The sequence below is a fragment of the Cinclus cinclus genome, chromosome 22 (genome assembly GCF_963662255.1).
Source record: "Cinclus cinclus chromosome 22, bCinCin1.1, whole genome shotgun sequence".
In the NCBI taxonomy this organism is placed as follows: Eukaryota; Metazoa; Chordata; class Aves; order Passeriformes; family Cinclidae; genus Cinclus; species Cinclus cinclus.
Window position 1 is genome coordinate 1,407,928 of NC_085067.1, and position 22,134 is coordinate 1,430,061.

The following is a 22,134-nucleotide window of genomic DNA, read 5'->3' on the forward strand; positions in this document are numbered from 1 at the left end:
CCCCAATCTCTTCAGACAGGTGACTTTCCCCACTGCTCTGTGCTGCCTTGTTCTAAATGTTCAGCCTGTGTGTCTGTGAGACCTCAGCACTGAAGGTCCATCTTACCCAAGATGCTCTGCCTGTTCATTCTGTCCCTGCTGTAGGTTCAAACTGAAGTCCCAGGCTCTCCCATCTTTGTGATGAGGCTGGCCAAGCAGTCCAGGCACCTGGAGGTGCAGATCCTGGCAGACCAGTATGGCAATGCCATCTCCCTCTTCGGCCGGGACTAGCTCCGTGCAGCGCCTGGCACCAGAAGATCATTGAGGAAGCCCCAGCCTCTATTGCAACCTCAACAGTGTTTGAGCACATGGAACAGGTGAGAGTGGCTTTGCAGCTTCCCCTGCCCTGGCCAGGCTCCAGAAACAGGCAGGGCTTTGTATTTTATTTTACGTCACCCAGAGTTTTGAGTTGTTGAATGTTTTAAAGGAGCAACAGAGGGTTGTGTGTCTCGACTGCTTAGTGTGGGCAGCCACTCCCATTTCCACACTAAATCTCACCAGCAGCTCCTTTCAAAGAGATATGCCCCAAAAAGGGGAGAGGGAAGTGTGTTTTAAATGTGTGTTACCATATTAATAGCTAGTTTCAGGAGTTGCAGGAATTGCCTAATATTGAATGTTGCAAATATTTGCTTCAAACTTTTCCTTCTGCAAATTGTAGACGAAACAAGTTGGAAATCAAAACTCCTGTGCCACAGGCTTTCTTCTCTGAGCAGTTCTTGAACTTGTTACAAGTTTTGGGGGTGTTTCAGAGTGCCAGCAAAAATCTGAAGTGGGTGTGGTGGGTGAACAGAGAGAGCACAGGTAACTGGCAATGCAATATTCCTTTTTCCTGTGTGCTAGTGTGCAGTGAAGCTTGCCAAAATGGTGGGGTACGTGAGTGCAGGCACTGTGGAGTACCTGTACAGCCAGGATGGCAGCTTCTACTTCCTGGAGCTGAACCCACGCCTGCAGGTGGAGCATCCCTGCACTGAGATGGTGGCAGATGTCAACCTGCCAGCAGCACAGCTCCAGGTGAGCACAGAAAATTTGGTTTCTCATCTTACAGCAAGTTAAGCAGTGTTTAAAGTTCCCCAAAGCCACAAGGGGGTCTCTCAGAGATCCTGTAGAGAGCAGTTGTTGACAATGCTGTGGCTTGTCACTCCCTTGTCTGTCCCCCCCAGACTCCTGGCCCCCAACTTTCCAGCAGTGGGTGGATGCCACAGTCCCCTCACACATCATTAAGGCTCTGTATGGTTTTCTGCTTCTTTTTGGAACTGTATCTGTAAAAAATCTCCAACTAATGAACAGGACAAGTGGGACTTTGCTCCATAAGGATGCAGCCAGCAGCTGGTTCTGCAGGTTACTCTCCCCACAGTTTATAATTGCAAAGTTCCAGTTTCCTATAACCAATTAAGGCCCTTCTGTCTCACTGGGACCTCAGTATATTTTTAACAGGCCTAATGCCTGCCCATCCTCAGCTGACCTGGCACTGTCAGCTTTCCCTGGAGCCTTTTAATCAGTCAATGGAAAATACTGGCTGAAGGGCTTAAGGTGGATATTACACTGAGCTGAGTTTTCCTGGGAAGTGTGAATGTTTGACTCTGTGAGGAGAGAAACTTAGTGGTGGGGGGGTTTTTTTGTTTTTTTTTTTTTTTGCTTCTCCTTAGATTGCCATGGGGATCCCCCTCCACAGGATCAAAGATATCCGGGTGATGTATGGAGTTTCTCCCTGGGGTGACACAACCATTGATTTTGAGAACTCAGCCCATGTCCCCAGTCCCCGTGGCCACGTCATTGCTGCCCGGATCACCAGTGAGAATCCTGATGAGGTGAGGCTTCAGCTTCTGTGCTTGGTGCTCCCTGGGGTTTTACAGGGCCAGTCCCTGCTGCTGCTGAGACTTTTGGCAGCAAATTTAAAAGATTCTTCCCTTACCTCACTTCGACTCTGGTTAGACACAGCCTGAACTTGTTATACCATGCTGCAGCACAAAGGGGTATTCTCTGAGCCTCCCAGGCCCTAATTCTGGATTATTCACCTTTTCTTTAGGGCTTAGAGCAATGTCTGTCTGTCTTTGCAGGGATTTAAGCCCAGTTCTGGCACAGTTCAGGAGCTGAATTTCCGCAGCAATAAGAATGTGTGGGGCTATTTCAGTGTGGCTGCTGCAGGAGGGCTCCATGAATTTGCTGATTCCCAGTTTGGTCACTGCTTCTCCTGGGGAGAGAACCGTGAAGAAGCCATCTCGTAAGTTAGACATGTGGGAGAGCCTTGGGAATTGCTTGGGTTTGTCCTCCTTGATCCCAAGTGCCACGGGAAAACAAGGCTCCTTACTTCTAGGAGTTTCGAGAGAAAGCTCCCTGTCTTTATTTTGTTTTCCATTTCATGGTCAGGCTTCTCATCCTGTCTTGCTTTGCAATTCCACTGTGTTGCACCTACATTTCTACACTTTTTGATTGATTTTCTTTATTTTTTTCTGTTTCATCCCTGCCTTGTATACCTGCTGCTGGGCTTTGACACAGCTACCACAGTGTGAAAGTCCCTCTTTAAAGCATCCAGATGAAAGCTTCTAACAAGAAAAACATTGCTAACCTGACTTACCAATGCTTCAGGATGGTTTGTGAACCACAGAGTGTCCTCTGTGGTGTGGGATTCTAAAGCACCTGGTCCTAAGGCAGACCTGTCTGACCTGTCATCCACGTTTTTCATCCAGAGCCTTTCCCCAGTTCCACTCTGGGTGTAGTAGACACCACATCTGTCTGCCTGTCTGTGGTAGGGCTCTGGGTGATACTAACAGGGAGAACTCCTGATCCCACTGAGCTGCTCTTGACACAAGCAGCAGGGAAATCAATATTCTCCCATTCCCAAACATTCCTACAGGATCCTGCTCCAGTGCTCTTCTGCTCTGACCTTCAGGTGCTTTTCTGTCTGGAGCTGCCAGCTTGCATACTACCATTAGAATGGGAATAGATAACAGAGCTTCTTTCCCCTTTCAGAAACATGGTGGTGGCTCTGAAGGAGCTGTCCATCCGAGGGGACTTCAGGACCACTGTGGAATACTTGATCAAGCTGCTGGAGACAGAGAGCTTCCAGCAGAACCGCATTGACACGGGCTGGCTGGACCGGCTCATCGCTGAGAAAGTGCAGGTGCAGCTGCTTCCCCTTGCAGGAACACACCTGGGAATGAGCAGGGGTGGTCCCTGCTGGTGCAAAAGGGTTTAGGAATGGTGAATGTCCACTTAATGAAGAAACATTTTCTGTGGCATTGCTTCTTACATGTGTTGAAATCCTAGGTCGTCCCTCTTGGGGAAAGTTGGTCTTAAGAGTTGTCCAGAAAAGCATTGAGACTAATGTTATGTTTGGGATCTGGGACAGATGACAGTGGAAATGTTGTTGGAACCTTGAGATTTGATCCGGGCAGGAGGAAATGTAGTTTTGAGGAGTTACAGAAATAATGGTTTCTGTGTAGAGTTCACATGGCTGCTGCACTGACTTGATTTTAAAGAGAATTGGCCATGAACCAAAAATAGAGCTGAAACTGCTGATTCTTCTGGCTGGGTATTGAGATTGGGCTGAAGCTGGAGGAGGTGTGACTGTGTCTGTCCCCTTTTTTAGGCTGAGAGGCCTGACACCATGCTGGGGGTGGTGTGTGGGGCCCTGCACGTGGCAGACGTGAGCTTCCGAAACAGCGTCTCCAACTTCCTGCACTCCCTGGAAAGGTAAAAGTGCAAGCTGCTCTCTAGTAATTACTCCTGGTGTACAAGTTCTGTTCAAGTCCAGTCCAGGAGGGCTCAGGGCTTGCTATCTGCTGACTGTTCCCTGGCCCCAGGGAGCTTTTTATCTACTGGGAAAACTGGCAGGTGTCTGCATCTCCTCAAAATATCCCCTGCTGTCTGCACGGATTGCTTTGGTTTCTAGCAGGAGCTCCAGGAAATGGCTCAGAAACATGGATTTCTTTCTCTGTGTGCTGCTAGGGCAGCATTTGGGGGTCTTGAATCACCCAGGAGTGAATGGAAAGGAGAGCAAAGCTGGCCTGTGTGGCTGGAGAGACTTTGTTTGACTTGGTTAAACTGATTAATGTCTCTCCTAAGAAGAGACTCCATAGAAGTTTACTCCAGCTCTCTGCTAGTGTTTCCTAAAGCCTTCCATGCATCTCTGAAGCTCTTTGGACCCGTGGTAGTCATTTGGTAGCTTGTGGAAGATCAGTTTTGTTTTGTACTTCCTTTTCCAGGGGCCAAGTCCTCCCTGCTCACACTCTGCTCAACACGGTGGACGTGGAGCTCATCTACGAGGGACGGAAGTATGTGCTGAAGGTACAGTGTGGGACCCAGCCTCCTGCCTCTGGGCTGGACATGGCCACGTGTGCTGCTCTGCCCTCATCTTTGCTCAAATCTGTTCAGGGAATTCTATCTGAGCAGGGTTTTTTTTCTCTGCTTTAGTGGGTGAAGTAATCAGCACGGCCTCCTTTACGATAACACCCCTCACATCTCTCCATTGCAATGTCTCTATAAACATTTCAGCCTCTTGCTCTGGGTAGGGTGAAAACTACTTTGTTACAGGCCAAGACTACTATAGGTTGACCAAAACTTCCAGCTGATTCTTCTCACTGTGTAGGTCTACTCTGCTGGGGTTTTGACACACCAACAGAATTGGTGGCAATTTTTCCCTGTTGTGTTGCTTTTTTGCTGTATGCAAAACCCCATGTTGTAAAAATAAACATAAGAAAGTTAGGAAATATTAGACTTAAGGTTGCCTGTGCAATCTTCATTAGCTTCCTTGGGCAAATTTGTGGTGGTGAAGTTTTTAATGTCAAGACCATAGGCTGGGTTTTGCAGTGGTGAGAATTCCGCTCCTCTGCACCTCCCTGGGTTTATCTTTGGTGAGGAATAGAGGCATTGAGCAGCAGCTGGAGTGTTCTTTAAAGGATTTACCCAGCTTTCAAATAGGAGCTCTGGGGCAGAGACTGGCATAGGATCCCTTTCTCCAGGGAGAGCACTTGTTGCTTTCCCTGGGGGACAATCTCTCTTTTTTCCCCCTGAATTAACTCCTCCATTATGCAGTTTCAGTACATGACTGTGACCTGTGACTTGTAAGTAGATGAGGGTAAGAAAATGGACTGTGATTGCACGATCAACCATTAGTACAAAAGTGTGAGAGGATTAAATCAACATTCATGGACAGCACTAGTTCTGGCATCTCTTGACTGCTGTGTCACAGAATCCCAGGCTGGTTTGGGTTGGCCCTTGTAAAGTCTCTCTCTGTCTTTCCTGTGGGCTCCCTTCAGGCACTGGAAGGCCACAGTTAAATCACCCCAAAAATTTGTCTTCTCTAGGCTGAACAATCCCAATTCTCTCAGCCTTTCCTCACAGGAGAGGTGCTCCATCCCTTGATCAGCTTGCTTGCTTGCCTTTGTGACCCCAATTTTTTTTACATGACATCAAACACCTCTGTTCCTCTTCATTAATTCTCGCTATTGCAGCACTTGGAAAACTCTTGTGTTGTGGCAGCTGAGACCCTCAATGCTGCATTCAATTCACTGGATAATTCCCATTCTTGTGGGTTTGCAGGTGACCAGGCAGTCTCCCAATTCCTACGTGGTCATCATGAACAGCTCCTGTGTGGAAGTCGATGTGCATCGCCTGAGTGACGGGGGGCTGCTCCTCTCCTATGATGGCAGCAGCTACACCACCTACATGAAAGAAGAAGTGGACAGGTAGCAACCTGTACAGCTTCATGTTTAGCATTTACACAGCCAAAATGAGGTGTATTTCTGACTTCATGCTTCCCAAAGGATCAGCTGGGAATGGAATTCTCTACGGGAAAGAGTTTGCTAGGTGTACTGTGGGTGAGTTTTAAGACAGGACAGATCTTGGTTATTGTTAGAAGGAGGATCTGCACCACATGGAGTCCATATTCCTCTGCTTGGTTCTTAAAAGTGATTTTTGGGATTATAAAAACCAGAACCTGAAAACCTTTAAAATTCTTGAAATTCCATGGCTGCTTTAGAAATAAAGACAAGTTGTACTGATTCAGTGCATCCTCTCAAAACTCCCTGCAAGGATCATAGCAGTAAGGGCAGTAAAGTGCATCCCCAGGTCTGGAATGTGAACTCTGCCCCTCTGCTGTGTTATCTTCTGGGAAAAATAATGGTTCTGCTCAGGAGGACAAAGAATTTGGGTAACTTTCTGGGTTCGAATCTCCACCTCTCAGTTGGTTGAGGTGTTTTTCTCTTAATTTTGTTTCCAAGTAGAATAGGGAAAGGGAGACTGCATTTTCCCTTTCCCGTGCCTTCCCTGAGGAATTCTGTTGCACTGATGTGTCCTTTTCTTCCCTAGGTATCGCATCACCATTGGGAACAAGACCTGTGTGTTTGAGAAGGAGAATGATCCCTCCATCCTGCGCTCGCCTTCCGCTGGGAAGCTGATCCAGTATGTGGTGGAGGATGGGGGACATGTGTTTGCAGGCCAGTGCTTTGCAGAAATTGAGGTAAAAATCTCAGAGAACTGGTTTGGCTACCCAGGAAAAAGCTCGTGGGGAGGGATGTTGGGTGCTTTGGGACTGGGAGTTGAGCATGAGGGATAATTCACAGTATTTAATTTAAAAAACTTAACCTGAAGTGCAGCGGGAGTCATCACTGAGAGTGATGGGGTGGGGAAGGAATTACTTAGCAGATGAAATTTGAGTGTTAATGACTGTACACTAAGTCATAAGGAAAATTTCTCAGCAGTGAGACCATGGTTTTCACCTTTCTGAGATTCCAAGGGAAGGAGAAAGGAAGGAGGTCCATGTGTTACCCAGCTGTGGTGAAGGCCTCTTCTTGTAGTACTGACACAGACTCATGTGTACTTACAGTACTTACATGCCAGGATGAAGTAACAAACTTCATGCTGGTTAGCTGATCAGTTATCAGGTCAGTCCCAGGAGTTAATAAGTGTCACTCCTCCCTTCTCCCTGGGAAGTTACTTAACTCTTACCGAGGAGGAGGATGAGCAATTCCTGCATCACAGTGAGGAAAGCACAAGGGGTTGTGTAGGAGTGTGTGGCTCAAAGCAGATTTGAGGGAGGGGAAGGTGTGTGATGACAGAGGGGCAATTAAACCAGTTGGGGACAATGTGTAGGAGAAAAATATCAAGACAGAGGTCCAGCTGTTTTATGTAAGTGCTTTTGCACTGCAACAGGTCATAGCTAAGAAGGCACCACCCACACAATCCCTGTGGCTCCCAGTGGTGTAGAGCAGAGCAAGGGTAAAAGCACACTGGCTCCCCCATACCCAACCTTCTGCTCCAAAGGCAACAGCTCTTGATCTAAGGAAGCATTTCTGTCTGAGAGCTCTAGAAAATGATCCCGGTCCCCTCTGCTTGAAGTGAAGGTGTGGCTGTAGCCTTTGAGAGGACCCTTTGGAATGCAGCTGAAAGTTGTCTGCTTTGTTCACTGTGCTGAGTGTGGGACCTTCCTGAGTTCCCTGTTGGCTCAGGCAGTGTGAGCAGTGACATCCCTGAAGTTCCTGCTGCCCTCTTTTGTGGCCAATTATTTTGTTCTCCCATTCACTTCAGTGTCTGGGTTTTGTTCCCAGTATCTGTGCTTGTAAGTTTTGGGAACACCTGAATGCCAGAGGTGCTCATGCAGGTCTGTCTGTGGTGGGGCACTGTCTGCTGGCTCCCAGAACTAGAACCATTTTGGGGCACATGGAGCTGAGTGTGTAACCAGTTTTCCTTGCTACAGGTGATGAAAATGGTGATGACAATAACAGCAGGAGAATCTGGCTGCATCCACTATGTCAAACGCCCAGGGGCAGTCCTGGATCCAGGCTGTGTGATTGCCAAGCTCCAGCTGGATGATCCCAGCAGGGTTCAGCAGGTGAGGAGTTGCAGAAGGTGCAGTTTGTGGGGTTTTAATGAAGGAGTGATGTCCAGAGTGGTACAAATAGTGCAGTGAACCAGTTTCCTATTTGTGCATTGTACTGGAATTGTCACTTCACCATTTATTTGTCTCAGATGAGGACTGGGGCTGAGATTTTTCTCTCTCTGATTTAGGCTAAACTTCCCTACCATTCCTGCACTGTCAGGGGAGAGCTTTCTTCTCTTCTTTGCTTACCTCAGTACTGTTGTGGGGACGTGCCTCTCAACCAAGTGCATTTCCCACCCTAGGGATCCTTGCAAGTTAAACCTTGGCTCCAGTTGAGGGTAGCTGGCTGTTCCCCATGGCTGGTGTCCCCCAGGAGGCTCAGTGAGGCTGTTCCTTGTTGCAGGCTGAGCTGCACACGGGTACCCTGCCCCAGATCCAGAGCACAGCGCTGCGGGGTGAGAAACTCCATCGCATCTTCCACTACGTCCTGGACAACCTGGTCAATGTGATGAATGGGTACTGCCTGCCAGAGCCCTTCTTCAACAGCAAGGTACTGGGGGCCTCTTCTTCCAGAGCCAAAACACAACATTCTTGCAGCTTAAGGAAGGGTTGGGCAATTTTTCTGCCACAGGGCAGCACCCACGAGTTGGGATGTTGGACATCACCCCTCTCCTTTTTCCCCTTCCTGTTGTTTATTCTCTTATTCACTCTTGCCTTCACGCTGCCTTGTCTCTCCCTAGGTGAAGGGCTGGGTTGAGAGATTAATGACAACCCTGAGGGATCCATCTTTGCCCCTGCTGGAACTTCAGGACATCATGACCAGTGTTTCTGGACGGATACCACCCAATGTAGAGAAGTCCATCAAGAAAGAGATGGCCCAGTATGCCAGCAACATCACCTCAGTCCTCTGCCAGTTTCCCAGCCAACAGGTGACCAACCACGCTTCTTGGAGGGATAAAAATTGGTTTGTCTTGGGGCAGAGAGAGAGAGAAAGTTCCTTTAAAAGACGTGGAGGTTAATTGAACCTGAAAGGTGTGAACATGGGGTCCTCATGGTGAAAGGAACTTGCCTGTGTCACTTCAAGGCTTGTCTCTTTACCTGTGCTGAAGGGTACGTGTTCCCTGCTCAGTATAGCTTTAACCAGGCACTTTGGAAACAATTTAATCTTACCAGTGGCCCTGTGAGCATTTATTTGCTTTTTGCATGGTTTGTAGTGCCAATGCAACCTCAAAAAAGAATTACTGCAGCCAGGGTAGTCCTGGTAGGGTAAGGAGATGCTGGAAGCTGATTTCTTCACTGTATGATACAGTGCTGGGATTTGTGTATCATTGGCACATCTTGCACCTCCTTTCCTGGAATCTGCTGAGGCTCTGGTGTGTCTCTGCTGCTTGTCCAGCCCATTGAGGGCTTTTCCCAGTGCTTTTTTTTTCCATGTGTTTTCCCTTTCAGATTGCCAACATCCTGGACAGCCACGCAGCCACCCTGAACCGCAAATCAGAGCGCGAGGTTTTCTTCATGAACACTCAGAGCATCGTGCAGCTCGTGCAGAGGTCAGCCTTTCCCAGGGGTGTCCTGCACAGCAAGAGCTCCCCCCAGCAGGCATGGCAGGGGCCGTGTGTGCCTTCAGCCTCACTCAGTGCTGGGTTTTTGGTGTCTTTGCCTCTGCAGGTACCGCAGTGGCATTCGGGGCCACATGAAGGCTGTGGTGATGGATCTGCTCCGGCAGTACCTGAAGGTGGAGACTCAGTTCCAGCACGGTGAGTTCCTGGGCTCATCAAGGATTTGATTTCTCAAAGAGTCCTGTTTGATCCTGGAAAGACCATGTGGGCCCTTTGGAGAAGGTTTGCTCTCACTTTGTGCTGAAGGTGAGGTACATAGGCTTGTTTACGGGCTCGGTTTTAAGGGTCTGCAGTCAGATCCTAGGTTTTGTAAAGTTCATTGTGTCCCCAAAGCCCAGCTGAAGCTGAAATCAATGCCTTGCACTGCTCTATCCAGGCACAAGATGGCAATGAAGCCCTGGCTCATTCCGAGGCTGGGGCTCTTACAGGTAGTTCAGATTCCACTCTTTTGTCCTGCTCCATTACCTGCCCTGGCCTAATGGTACTGCAGATTCATTTCCACTTCAATTTGCTGGCAGCAGAGGATGGTGCAAGGCTTTTTGCTGTTATTTCATTTTGGTTGTCATTTGAATGAAAGTCTGAGCTCCCTACTTCTCTCTCGATATTGCTCACAAAGGAGGCATTTGGTGTTGGAGCTGTTTATTAAGAGTGGAATGTTAGAATTAAAGTTTGCAGTAGATGATGGTAGGAATGATTCCTTCCCAAATTGATTGTGTGGACCGTAGAGAAACACAGAATGGTCTGGGTTGAAAGGGACTTTAAAGCACATCTCATTCCACCCCTGCCATGAGCATGGACACCTTCCACTGTCCCAGGCTGCTCCCAGCCCTGTCCAACCTGGCCTTGGACACTTCCAGGGATCCAGGGGTAGCCACAACTTCTCTGGGTTGGAAGGAGGGAGGAAACCCTCACAGGGAGGAATTTTTTTCTAATACCCAACCTAACTCTGCTCCCTGTCAGTGTGAAGCCATTCCCCCTTGTCCTGTCACTCTACCCCTTGCAAATAATCTCTCTCCATCTTTCCTTGTCGGCTCCCTTCAAGCCAAGGAGATTCTCAAAAAATACACCTAGAAAAATAAAGACACATCTAATAACTTTTAATCCTTGCCACAGAGGTGTGAAGACTAGAAAAGAAATGTGCATTTCTGCCTGCAGGTCACTATGACAAGTGTGTCTTCACCCTTCGTGAGGAGAACAAGAGTGACATGAACGCGGTGCTGAACTACATCTTCTCCCATGCCCAGGTCACCAAGAAGAACCTGCTGGTTACAATGCTCATCGTAAGTGTCTGCTTCTTTCTCTCCCTCTTTCTCTCTCTCTCTTTCTCTCTCTCTTTTCATCTTTTATTTTACAAGCATAATGTGGTCTGTTACTGCCAAAAATACATCCAAAGTAGCCATCCACAAAATAACTCTCCAAAGCCAAGGAAGTGTCATAATTTTCCTAGACTGAGGCTGGGTTTCTTAAATTCTCATTTCTAAGATGTAAGGATGCAGGCGTTCTTTATTCCTGCCTCTCCTTTTTCCCCCTTTTTTTCCCCCTTTCCCTTTTTGGTGTGTGGTGTGATTGTAAGTAACGCTTGCCTTAAGAATCTCATTATTTGAACACGGAGCCATATTTCCTCTGAGAATTCTGGAGTAGCTTTGAGCCGGGGCTGTTCATTTCTCAAGTAATCACGCTGGCGTGATGGAGAGAGAAAATGGCAGCTGTTCACAGCTCAGGCCTTCAATTTTCTTCAGAGTCCAGTCACTCAAGTGTGTAATTACACGGGGGTGCCGGCGAGGCGTTAGCCCTTGTCAGAGAGCTGGGCTGAGGCTTTGCTGCTGCCTTTGCCAATCAGTGCAGGCAGAGCCAGCGCCTGGCTTTGGGTTGTTGTTGTCATCCTGATTATTCCTTGCTAAAGTGGAACTGGAACTTTTGGTCTGGTTTGTCACCTGGTGCGAGCTGTGCCTCGCTGGCTCTTGGTGCTGGCCGTGAGGGGGAACCTCAGAGAGCATCCCTTGTCCTTTCCTGTTGGGTCATTCTTATCACCATCACGGCCAGGTAGTTCTGCTCAAGTAAAGGCCACCATGCCAGGCTGCCAGAACTTGAAACACCAGGGAGAGCATGGTGGAAGAGTCACTCCTGGTTATCTGAGTGCTGTCGGTGAGGCCACGGTGCTGCCTCATGGGGAGCACAGGGATTTCTCCTCTGGAGTGGGAACAGGGCACAGGGATTTCTTCTCTGTAGTGGGAGCAGGAGCTCCAATGTGCCTGTGCTCACCCTTGGCACAGCTGTGTGTCCCTGAGCTCCCAGGCACTCCATGAACCATCACTCCTCTACCTTCCAGCTCATGGCTCTTCATGTTTGGTGTCACCACAGTGACAGCTGTGGTGTTTTAGGGGTGGCCAGGCTGTTTGTGTGGGGTGGGGTAAGGGCAGCCTTGACTGCCTGTGTGGCTGTTATTGATGTGTCCCAGGAATCCATTATTAACCAGGGGCTCCAAGGATGCCTTTAGTAATGGTGTTATGCTGCCATCATTCACCTGTTTTAGCCAGCAGGCACTGAAGGCAGGGTGGGAACTGCTTCATCCTTCATACATCTGTTGAAATATGGTGTGATTTGTTGTTGTATGTTCATTTCCTGTGCTTACCTTATGCATATCCTGGCCTGAGCAGGATGGAGTGGCTGGTGCCATGGCAGGGCTCTGTGTCCTATCTGATTTCTGTTCCCTGGAGCAGCGACATAACCAGCCAGGAGTTTGTGTTTCAAATCCAGCAGCTCTTGAATTCACTCACTGTAAATTCCCACAGTGTCCTGGGGTGGATAAATGCACAAAACTTTGTTTTGGAACAATCACACTTGTGTTTGGTGGCCCAGGACTGGTCAGGAGAGGACAGCAGTCTGATCAGAGTCAGCAGCTCAGATGTTTTTTCAGTGGTTTGTGGGGTCTGTCTCCCTGGGAGATCTGTGTCATCATTCCTAGAGGGGCCATCATGCCTGGGTAGGGCTGGAGAGGAAGGGATCAAGAACAGTGTGAGGGAAGAACTGTTGAGCCCTGGAATCTTGTGGAGTATGAGCTGTTGTGTAGTTATTCACTCTATGGGACTTTTGCATTATTTGGTTTTGGTTTTTACTTTATTTTCCCTGGCAAGTTTGTCAATCCCACCTGATGCACAGAGGTTACCCTTTATCCTTTTCTATTTCTTGGATCTTCAGACGGTCTATTCTGGTCTGTAGGTGTTTAGGATCTCTTTAAACTTTTAGGCAGCAGCTCTTTCACGTGGCAAATCCCTGTTTCATCTCACATTTCCCTCCTATGATTAATTTATCAAGACAAGCTGTTAAGTGCTGGGTGGAAGAATCACGTTAGAGGCTCCTAGAGGGTTTCCAGCTTCGGGGTGGGAGGGAAGAGGCTCACAAGAAGTGTTGAAGACTGAAGGGATTATTCATGGGAATTGAAACTATTTTGGGAAGAAAGTCTTTACTGTTGACATTTTTTTTGAATGGGTGAATTTAGAAGGGTTTTGGAACAGCATTAACACTGTAAGTTTATGCTCTTCAGTTCTGTTGCTTTATCCAGCCAATTTAGGCAGTAAGGTAAGCTTGTGGATTTCCTCAGATCCAGGATTCTCTGGTTAGGAGAAATATTATGGAGGCAGTCCTGTAGCGTGGCAGGAAATACAGTACATTATTCATGGGTTTAGTTAGCTTTGCTTAGCCTTGTCAGAGGAATGACAGATCTTTTTTCTGGTGATGGCTGAAGCTGTACAAAGCTTGGGTGGTTTGTGGTTGTAGAATTGTGGGGACTTCTGAGGTTTGAGGTGTTTCTTTAAGTGGACGTCAGGAGGTTCTCTGGCAGTGTAACTCTGGTCACCCTTCATGGGGGAGGTTTGCTGACCTTTACGTGTCCCACAAGGTGTCTGGATACAATTTAAGCTCTTTGAATTTTGCATTGGTGCTAGGAGAAACTTCTGGTGCAAACCTGAAACTGGGTAATGGGAAGAGATTTTCTGAGTCTCTCTGATAGGTCAGCATTTCTCATATGTTTGGGTGCCAAAATGTGCCACAAGTAGGAGAATAAGAGATGGTGCCTGCCCCTTCTTTCACCTTTTATTTATGTGTGTAAAATGGTTGAATTCTGCATATTTGTGTCCTTGTCAGCACACAGTTCCAGGATAATTCAGGTCAGAATAATTTATGTCATGACTCATGGGGATGGTGTCCCAGCCCTGAGTCCCTGTTCATATTCCAGGTTCAAACTCCTTTGAGGGGAGCACAGATGATGTTTTCCCTCTGTCCTAAGCTTTTCCTGTTCTCTCTGTTCCCAGGACCAGCTCTGTGGCCGTGACCCCACCTTGACAGATGAGCTGATCAATATCCTGACAGAGCTGACCCAGCTCAGCAAGACAACCAACGCCAAGGTGGCCCTGCGAGCACGGCAGGTGGGGGATCCCTGCACAGGCTGCTCCTGCCTGGAGCTCCCCCGTTTGGGAAATCCACACCTCCTGATGTTTATTTTGATCACTGTGCAAATGGGGAGAGTAGGTGCCTTCGAGCAGCACTTTGACAGTGAAGATAATTAACAGTGATTAACTGTTTTGCGTGCATTCCCAGTCACTGTAATATTTAAATTTAATGTGCGTTCCTTTGTCCCTGCTCCTCCAAAAACTTTTGTTTGGCTCACACAGGAGTTAACTGGGAGTAGCCCATGGTTTGTGTGATGGAGGAAGTGGCCACTGTGGTTTTGTCATCTGCAAACCTGACCAGCACAGGCTGCCTGGATTGTGCAGGAACATCATGGACGGGCTCTCCAGGTTCCTCAGCTGCCTTACAATAGTGCATCCATGTGGGCAGAGAGCAGGGAGAGCCATTTGCACAAGAACCAGATGTTCTTTGCAGCTGCCAAGGAATTATCAGGAAGAGTTATGCTGGCCTTTTGCAGGGTTTCTTTCGTCTTTGAGTTGCCCTTTGTCAGTTTTGTTTTAACCTGGAAATAATTGGAAAAACTCTTGATACTGTGAATTCCAAGAGTCTGCTACAGAACTGATTTGAATGTCACATAGGCACCCAGATATTGTTGTGAGCTTTTTCTCCAGCAGTTCAGTTTAACCCTCCCTCTGTTGCCAGGAAGGGGTGAGAGGGCACAGTGGTTTCCTGATAACGCTGACCCTGGAGTCTGATCACTCCTCTCACTCCACAGTCCCAATCTCCAGCCTAAGGCAGGGAAGCTCACACTTAGGAGGGTCTCTCCTTTTATTTCAAAGCTTGACTATTGAAAATGAACACGGTGTTTGAAGCTGCTCAGTGACCTTTTGTTTCCTTCAGGGTTGTGTTTGTGTCCTTGAACCGTTCTGCTATTGAACCTCCCCACATCAGCTGGGGATGGTGCTGCAGTCCTTGTGTTGCTCTTCCACTTCATTTTCCCTGCAAGCTGCTTCCATTTCCTACCTCTGCATCCTTCATGTTGGGCATTTAATACCTGGCCCTGGTGTCTGGTCCCCTGCCCAGGAGCAGAGCGTGGTTGCAGTGTGGGCTCCCCACAGCTGCTGTGCTTCCCAATTAACAGCTGGTCAGGCAATCCCCAGGACTAGCAGCTCTGCACTGCTAAATCACATGCACTGATGGAACTTGATTGAAGCTGTTCCCTTTCTCCGTGGGGAATTGCCAATAATACAAACGGAGCAGACACACAAATGAGGCTGGGGAGGGGAGAGGGTTTGTGGCATCACCCGGGTGCTGCAGAACATGGGAGAATCTGCCTGCCTCTTCAGGGATGGAGCAGGCTGTTTCTGCCTGGAGGTGACAGCCCCCTGCTGCTGGCCCAGCCTGGCTCCTTTCTCTGACATTGCCTGTTTTTCCCCAGGTTCTCATTGCTTCCCACCTGCCCTCCTACGAGCTGCGTCACAACCAGGTGGAGTCCATCTTCCTGTCGGCCATCGACATGTACGGGCACCAGTTCTGCATTGAGAACCTGCAGGTACCCACCAGCCTCCTCTCCTTGGCTCCCTGCCTCCTTCCCACTGACCTTCATGTCCCACACTCTTTGTGGCTTTAAGTTGTGTTGGTCTGGTGTCCAGCTTTGCTCTGTTTTTTTTGATTTTGTCCCTATACCTATGTGGGAACCTTCTACGCCTTCCTCATGGGTCACAGCAGAGGAGAGGTGCTGGTTCCTCCCTTCTTGTCACCAGTCACCAGAGGAAATGGGGTGGAGCTGTGCCAGGGGAAGCTCAGATTGAACATTTGGAAAAGGTTCTTCTTCCACAGGGTGCTGGAACACTGAACAGGCTCCCCAGGGAATGGGCACAGCCCCAAGGCTGCCAGAGCTCCAGGAACACCCCTCCTATGGTTTGAGTTTTAGTCCTGTGAGGAGCAGGGGGTTGGACTCAGTGATCCCTTCCAACTTCAGGTTTTCTGTGGTTTAATATAAAAAAAGTCATAATCCCTGATGAACAACAGGAAAAGCTTAGAAATCAGAATTAGCCAGGCTTGATTTGGGGTTTTTCTTTTGTTGCCTGATCCTGGTTGCAAGACAGAGTTCTCTTAAACCTCTGCTTAATATGATCTCTCCTAGAAACTCATTTTGTCTGAGACATCCATCTTTGATGTGCTTCCCAACTTCTTCTACCACAGTAACCAGGTGGTAAGAATGGCAGCTTTGGAGGTGAGTTTATTCCCATTGAAAAGAAATCAGTATTTTTAATTTTCTTGTGGGTTTGGTTTGTTTTGAGCGCTGTCAGCCTGCAAGATCCAAGAGATCTGTAGATTTTGTGGGATTTGGCATGCTTAGAATCTGGTATTTAACAGGATTAACATCGATAATTGAGTGAAATTTCAAATCCAAGTTATGTTTGTGTGAAGACCGAGGTGGCTGAAGGCAGAAAATGAAACTGCTGTCAGAGGACAGAATCATAATCCTAATGCTTCTGGCCTTCCTCAAAGAATACCTTTAAATTCTGGTTGAATTGGAGTTCATCCAGCAGATCATTTGGAAGCATCTGTTTGGTTTTTAATACTTTTGAGGTCTCTGGGGTATTAGTTCCCTCAGCCCAGTGCAGCTGATGGAGTTTCTGTGTCCCCAGGTGTACGTTCGGAGGGCATACATTGCCTATGAGTTAAACAGTGTCCAGCACCGCCAGCTGAAGGACAACACCTGCGTGGTGGAGTTCCAGTTCATGCTGCCCACCTCCCATCCCAACAGGTCAGACCACGTGCCTCTGCAGCTGGACATTTGGGAGGGGTTCATCCTGAAAAAAAAAAAAAAAAAACAAAACAAAAAAACCCCAGAAAAGTTGCACTAGAGCTGGTGGAGAAAGGGGGTTTGTTTAAGCCTGAGAGTTTTCATGTGTTTTCTGGATTTTAGCTTCAGCTTGGGTAGTAAGTTATCTCTATGATGTCAGTTCTTGCTGAATGCTGAGCCTTCCAAAAGATACAATTCCAGAATAATCAATTAATGGGAATTTTGATACAGAACAGTCAAACAGTCTCTGTCCCTTTCCTGCCAGCCCTTCCTGACTGCTTGTGTGGCTCTACTCCTTCCTGGCTTTGCTGGATAAGGTGACATCTTTTGTAGCACACGATTTTTTGATGGAGCAGACCAAGATAAGAGTTTTATACAAAATTCTGGGATTGACACAGTTTGATTTTCACTTTTGCATTCCTTGTGACGACAACCAAAAGCATCAACTCTTGCTGCTTCCTCCTGGAGAGGAGGGTGGCATGTCTAGTTCATTTAAAAACAGAAAACCTGATTATCAGAACTTACAGGAACATTGATTACAATGTGGTTTGGGTTGGAAAGCACATCCCCTTCCAAGCCCCTGCCATGGGCAGGGAGGCTGCTCTGGGCCGGGTTGTTTCTGGGTGTCTGTGGGGTCGGTCTGTCCCGTGTTTTCCCCAGGAGGATGTTGGAGCTGACTCTTTGGTTTATCCCTGCTGGCTCTGAGGTCGCAGTGAGTCCCCGCAGCCACCGGGTGCCACTGTTGATCCGTGCCGGCCTTTTCTCCCTCCTTTGTTTCCAAACATCTTTTCCCTGATTTCATTTTTGGTGGGGTCCGGTCTCACTTCATTGAGAATCCATCAGTACCTTTTATGAAATGGTTTTCAGGGTCTGGTTTGCTGGAAATGAATGGCTGTCCCCAGCCAGCCCCCAAAGCACTCCTGGTACAAATGGGACACGTGTTTGGGCTCATCTGTTCCCTGCATTTCTAGAATATTTGTAAATAATTGCATACTATTTTTAGTACCCCTTTATAATGCTCTCTTCTCCCCTTTATTCTTCCTCCATTTCTTCTGTGCTGGCTTCTGTTGCCTTTGTTGCTTGGGGATTTTTGGCCTGCCAGTGCTGGCCACTGTGTGCACAGGCTTAATCACACAAGGTCAGCTGGAAGAGGAGGGATGTTCCCTGCTCCAGGAGCAGCTCTTTGGCCTGAAATCTCCTCTCCCCTTGCACAGGGACAGTGTCGTGAGCTCAGTTCTGCTCCTCAGGCTGCTGGCTGGTGGAAAATGCACAAAGTGTTCCTCGTGCAGAGGGCAGCAGGCTCAGCCCTGCAGGGGCAGCTTCAAGCTCCTTGGAGGTGCCAGTGATGAATTTAGCTCCTGGTGCTTGGGGCAGCTTCTTGCTCTCTCTCTGGGGTGGCTGGAGGGTGCCCAGGAGCTGATGGTGGCACAGGGTTTAAGGAGCCCTGAAGCCACACCTGGTGTTAAACCCAGGACATGGAAATCTCAGAACTCTGACGTTCATTGTCCTGCTTAAGTCTTCTTTGTTGTTGTTGGCCATGGTCTATGTTCATCGTGTGCTTTTCTGTATCTTTTGTAGCACAAATTCTTAGGCTGAAAAGCTAAAAATGCATTCCAAGGGCAAACCCCAAAGCCAAAATATCCCAAAATGTCCCTGGAGGCTCTGCAGGGCTGGTGACCCAGGAGCAGATGCCAGAGAGCCCTTAGGGGAGCATTTCCTTTGGGAGCTGCTGTTAGATGATGCCACACATTTTTCACCATTGCCTCAGGTATTTTTAAATCCTGGTCCTTTTGTGTCAGATGTCTGTGAACCTTTGAAAGCCCAAGTTTTACTGAAGTAAATATTCATGTAAAGAAAACAGCAAACTGATAACGGTTTAAATTCTGTTTAGGTTTTTAAATTTATATTTAAATTCTCCATTATTTGTATTTAACCTCGGTATGCCTTTACTTAATTGTGGCAGAAACAATCCCAGTCACTCCTCCTGAGCTGCCTGATCACAGCTCGGGCTCAGACTTTGTGTTTTTGGCCATGGAAAGATTGCCATCAGCTGCCCACAGGGAAGCAGAGAGGAAAGAAAAGCTGTTAAATCTGCTGACAAAGTCACAGAAGTGCAGCCTGCTCCTGGTGGGTTTTGTGGGCAGAAACAGTTAGGGGAGTTGTTTGTTTAAATTAACAGAAAACATCCTAATGTAAGAATCCCCACTGAATGGCAAGGGAAAGTCACAGGGAGAAAAATAGCTTCTAATGGGAATCACAGAGGGCTTGATGGATCCATCAGCATTCCCTGTGCCCGGTGCAGGGCAGATGAGGAGTGCAGTGTCACCATCTGGCAGCAAATGGAGTTGGGGAGCCCTCCCCGAGCAGAAACCCAAGCTGGAGGCATGGATCCAAGGGGATCTCTGGGATTCCAGTGGCCACACGCTGCACAGGGGCTGCAGACAAGTGCAGAGCCCGTGCCTGGGGATGGCTGCCTTGTGCTGCCAGCCTGGGTCCTGGGGAGAGGAGATGGGAGGAAGAAATGAGCCCCTGCTCTGTGCTGTGCTTGGCAGGCAGCAGGGCAGTATTGAGTGCTGCTCAGAGGGTTCAGCTGCCTTTGTGAGAGTGGCAGCCCAGGTGACACACACTGAAAGGCCTTTCTGAGGTGTTCATGAAACTGCCCTTGCCTAATCTTAGCTCAAAATCTTCTGTTCAAAGAAACATTGTGTGTCGAGGAGAGGGAATTATAGTGCTTTCTCAACAAAAATGTTTCTTTCTAATCCTCTCTCCTCTCCTGCTTTCCAGCAGCCTTTCTTATGTCTGAAGCTGTAAGGTTTAAATTAAACTGGGACATTGTCTGCTGTAGCCAGCTCTTGGAGCCTGCTGCTGCCCTGCTCCTCCCAGAGCATCCCCTTCTCTCCAGCTCCCCCAGCCAGGCTGTTCAGCTGCTTCCTTGATTCCCCCCTTCCCCAGGAACAGATGTGCTGGAGGATCAGGAGGGAAGAACTCACAGATAAATGTGCTCCCATAAAACAGATCCCTGTTTTTCTCAGAGCTGGATGTGTCCCCTGGAGCAGATGCTGAGGCAGGTGCTGACAAGGTGCTGATTTTGGGGTGTGGCAGGGATAGCCCAGGGCTCTGCCTTCTGCTCTGTTGAGCCCCAGAGGAAAACTGGAATAGAACCCAGGCTGGATTTGGTCCCTGCTGATCAGCCAGGCCTTCCCAACCCCTCTGGGCACTGAGCCCACACCTTCCCCCTGTCCCATGGAACACCCCCAGCTGCCACACTCGGCCTTGGCATGTCCTGAGGGATCTTGGATCAGGATGTAGCATTGGAAGGAGGAAGTGAGGAAGGGTTTAGCACTGCAGATGAAGTTCTGATAATGAACCTGCTTTAGCTTTAAGGCAGGTGTGACTCTGGGGACTGGATGAAGGAGATGTCTGATAGCAGCACGCCCTGGATGCCTCTGGAGCCAGGAATGCACACTCAACAAACATAGATGCAGAGGCAAATTTCTTGTCTGGGTAGAATTTATTCCTGGGACTGCATCCTGTTCTCCATGGTGCTTCCAAGGGTGGAATTCAAGCCTAGGCATGAGTTTCTCTGCTTTTCATCAACACCATCAAACCATAGAATGGCCTGGGGTGGAAGGACCTTAAAGCTCATCTCACTGGACAGGGAACTTCTCACTAGAGCCCCATCCAAGAGTATTTCCATCAGCATAAATGTCTCAACTATCTTGTGCTTGGTTTTGCCTCCTCCCTCTGTGCTTGTGGATGTTTGTTCATGCCCCACCCTGGACTTTTTGGTGTTGCTGATTTCAAGGCTTAAGAGTGGTGCATGATCTTTATTGTCTCCGGATGTTTTATCATCTATGGGGTATTCTGTTCCTCTTTGTCAGCCTCTTCCTTAGCTTACAGGTAGAAACCATTTGGAAGGCTGAAAGCCAGGTTAAATATCCCTGGTCCCAAACAGGGCTTTTTTAAGAGCCCCACACTCACTCACATTTAGAGCAGTGTGCAGAGGTTCTTTTTCCTGCTATCATTTTACAATGATCTACTTATAAAATGTGAATTTCTGACAAAGTGAAAGCATTTTCAATGGACTAGTTGCTGGAACAGCCTCTGGCATCAGTCTTTGGATGCCAGGAGTGACCCAGCCGTGCTGCTGTGGGCTCTGACCCTACCTGGAGCCCCAAAGGGATAACTCATGGGCTGTCAGGTAGCCTGAGGTCCCCTCCTTGTTGTGAGAGTGGTTTGTACAGTGAGGGAGGAGGGAGAAATGATTCCAGGACACCTGTAAATCCCTGCAGCACCGTGCTGAGGTTTGATGTTAATTAGGCAGCAGGCAGCAGTAATGTGCTGCTGTTCCCTTGGCTTGCCTGCCTTGGAAAGGGCAAAATCTTCCAGCAGAGCAAAGAAGGGGCTGTGGAAGGGGCAGCAAACTGAATGGAACGACGATAATTTTATGCAAATTGGACTTCTGTAGCAGATTCAGCTTGGCTGAATCACAGAGGGAGCAGAAGAATAAGGGAAGAAAGAGGGAGAGGAAAAACTCAATCAAAATGTATGGTTTGAGGCATGTTTCACAGCCTTCTGGTTAGATTCTTCTACAGAAATGAAGAAACATAAGAGGAATGGCACTGGTCAGAGCCAGTGGAATTGCTCTTTCTCCTGTGGTACTGCTGTTAATAACTACAAATGGGTTATTGAGCCAACCTCTGCTGATTCTGCTTTGCTACCTCACTTCTAAAGCTTTGCCCTACTCTGGCACTTGCTCACAGCTGCAGCTTTGCATGCATGGCCTTGGCGTGGGGGAGAGCTCCTGTTCTCACAGAAAAAGGGAAAGGAAAGGAAAGGAAAGGAAAAGAAAGGAAAGGAAAGGAAAGGAAAGGAAAGGAAAGGAAAGGAAAGGAAAGGAAAGGAAAGGAAAGGAAAGGAAAGGAAAGGAAAGGGCGTGGGGAACCAAATTCAGAGTCCCCAGGAGATGCAGAGGGTGCAGGAGCAATGGGCACAGCAGGGCTGGAGCAGATCCATGCTGGGATCAGTACCTGGTCAGGAGGGGCCATTCTGGGAGCTGAGGAGGGATCAGAGAAGGGCTGGGGCTGCTGTGGAGGGCAGGGTGTGAGGCTGTGGGTGCCAGTACTGCCCCATGGCACTGCCCGTGTCACCCCTGGGCTGCCAGGGGCTCTGACATGGTCCTGGCATGGAACCAGGGGTGGTTTGGGCTGGAAAGAACCTTAAAGATCTCATTATGGAAGGCAGGGACACCTTCCAGTGCTCCCAGCCCTATCCAACCTGGAACACTTCCAGAGATCCACGGGCAGCCAGAGCTGCTCTGGGCACCCTGTGCCAGGACCTCCCCTCCCTCACAGGGAGGAATTTCTCCCTGACATCCCATTTGAACCTGCTCTCTCTCTGTTTCAATCCACTGCTCCTTGCCTTGTTTCCCTCCTTGC

General features: G+C 48.5%; 1 protein-coding gene across 1 annotated transcript in view; it reads left to right on the top strand.

Annotated features, from left to right (window-relative positions):
• The window catches only part of ACACA (acetyl-CoA carboxylase alpha), a 101,125-nt gene that overhangs the window by 20,946 nt on the left and 58,045 nt on the right, over positions 1-22,134 (top strand). Inside the window, 21 exon segments of the mRNA XM_062507329.1 lie at positions 8-19; positions 145-267; positions 270-356; positions 880-1,050; positions 1,686-1,847; positions 2,097-2,260; positions 3,010-3,160; positions 3,629-3,732; positions 4,245-4,326; positions 5,581-5,726; positions 6,349-6,499; positions 7,736-7,870; positions 8,262-8,408; positions 8,599-8,787; positions 9,308-9,408; positions 9,527-9,615; positions 10,633-10,757; positions 13,788-13,901; positions 15,323-15,436; positions 16,031-16,120; positions 16,539-16,657. Coding sequence (XP_062363313.1) covers positions 8-19; positions 145-267; positions 270-356; positions 880-1,050; positions 1,686-1,847; positions 2,097-2,260; positions 3,010-3,160; positions 3,629-3,732; positions 4,245-4,326; positions 5,581-5,726; positions 6,349-6,499; positions 7,736-7,870; positions 8,262-8,408; positions 8,599-8,787; positions 9,308-9,408; positions 9,527-9,615; positions 10,633-10,757; positions 13,788-13,901; positions 15,323-15,436; positions 16,031-16,120; positions 16,539-16,657 — 2,576 coding nt within the window.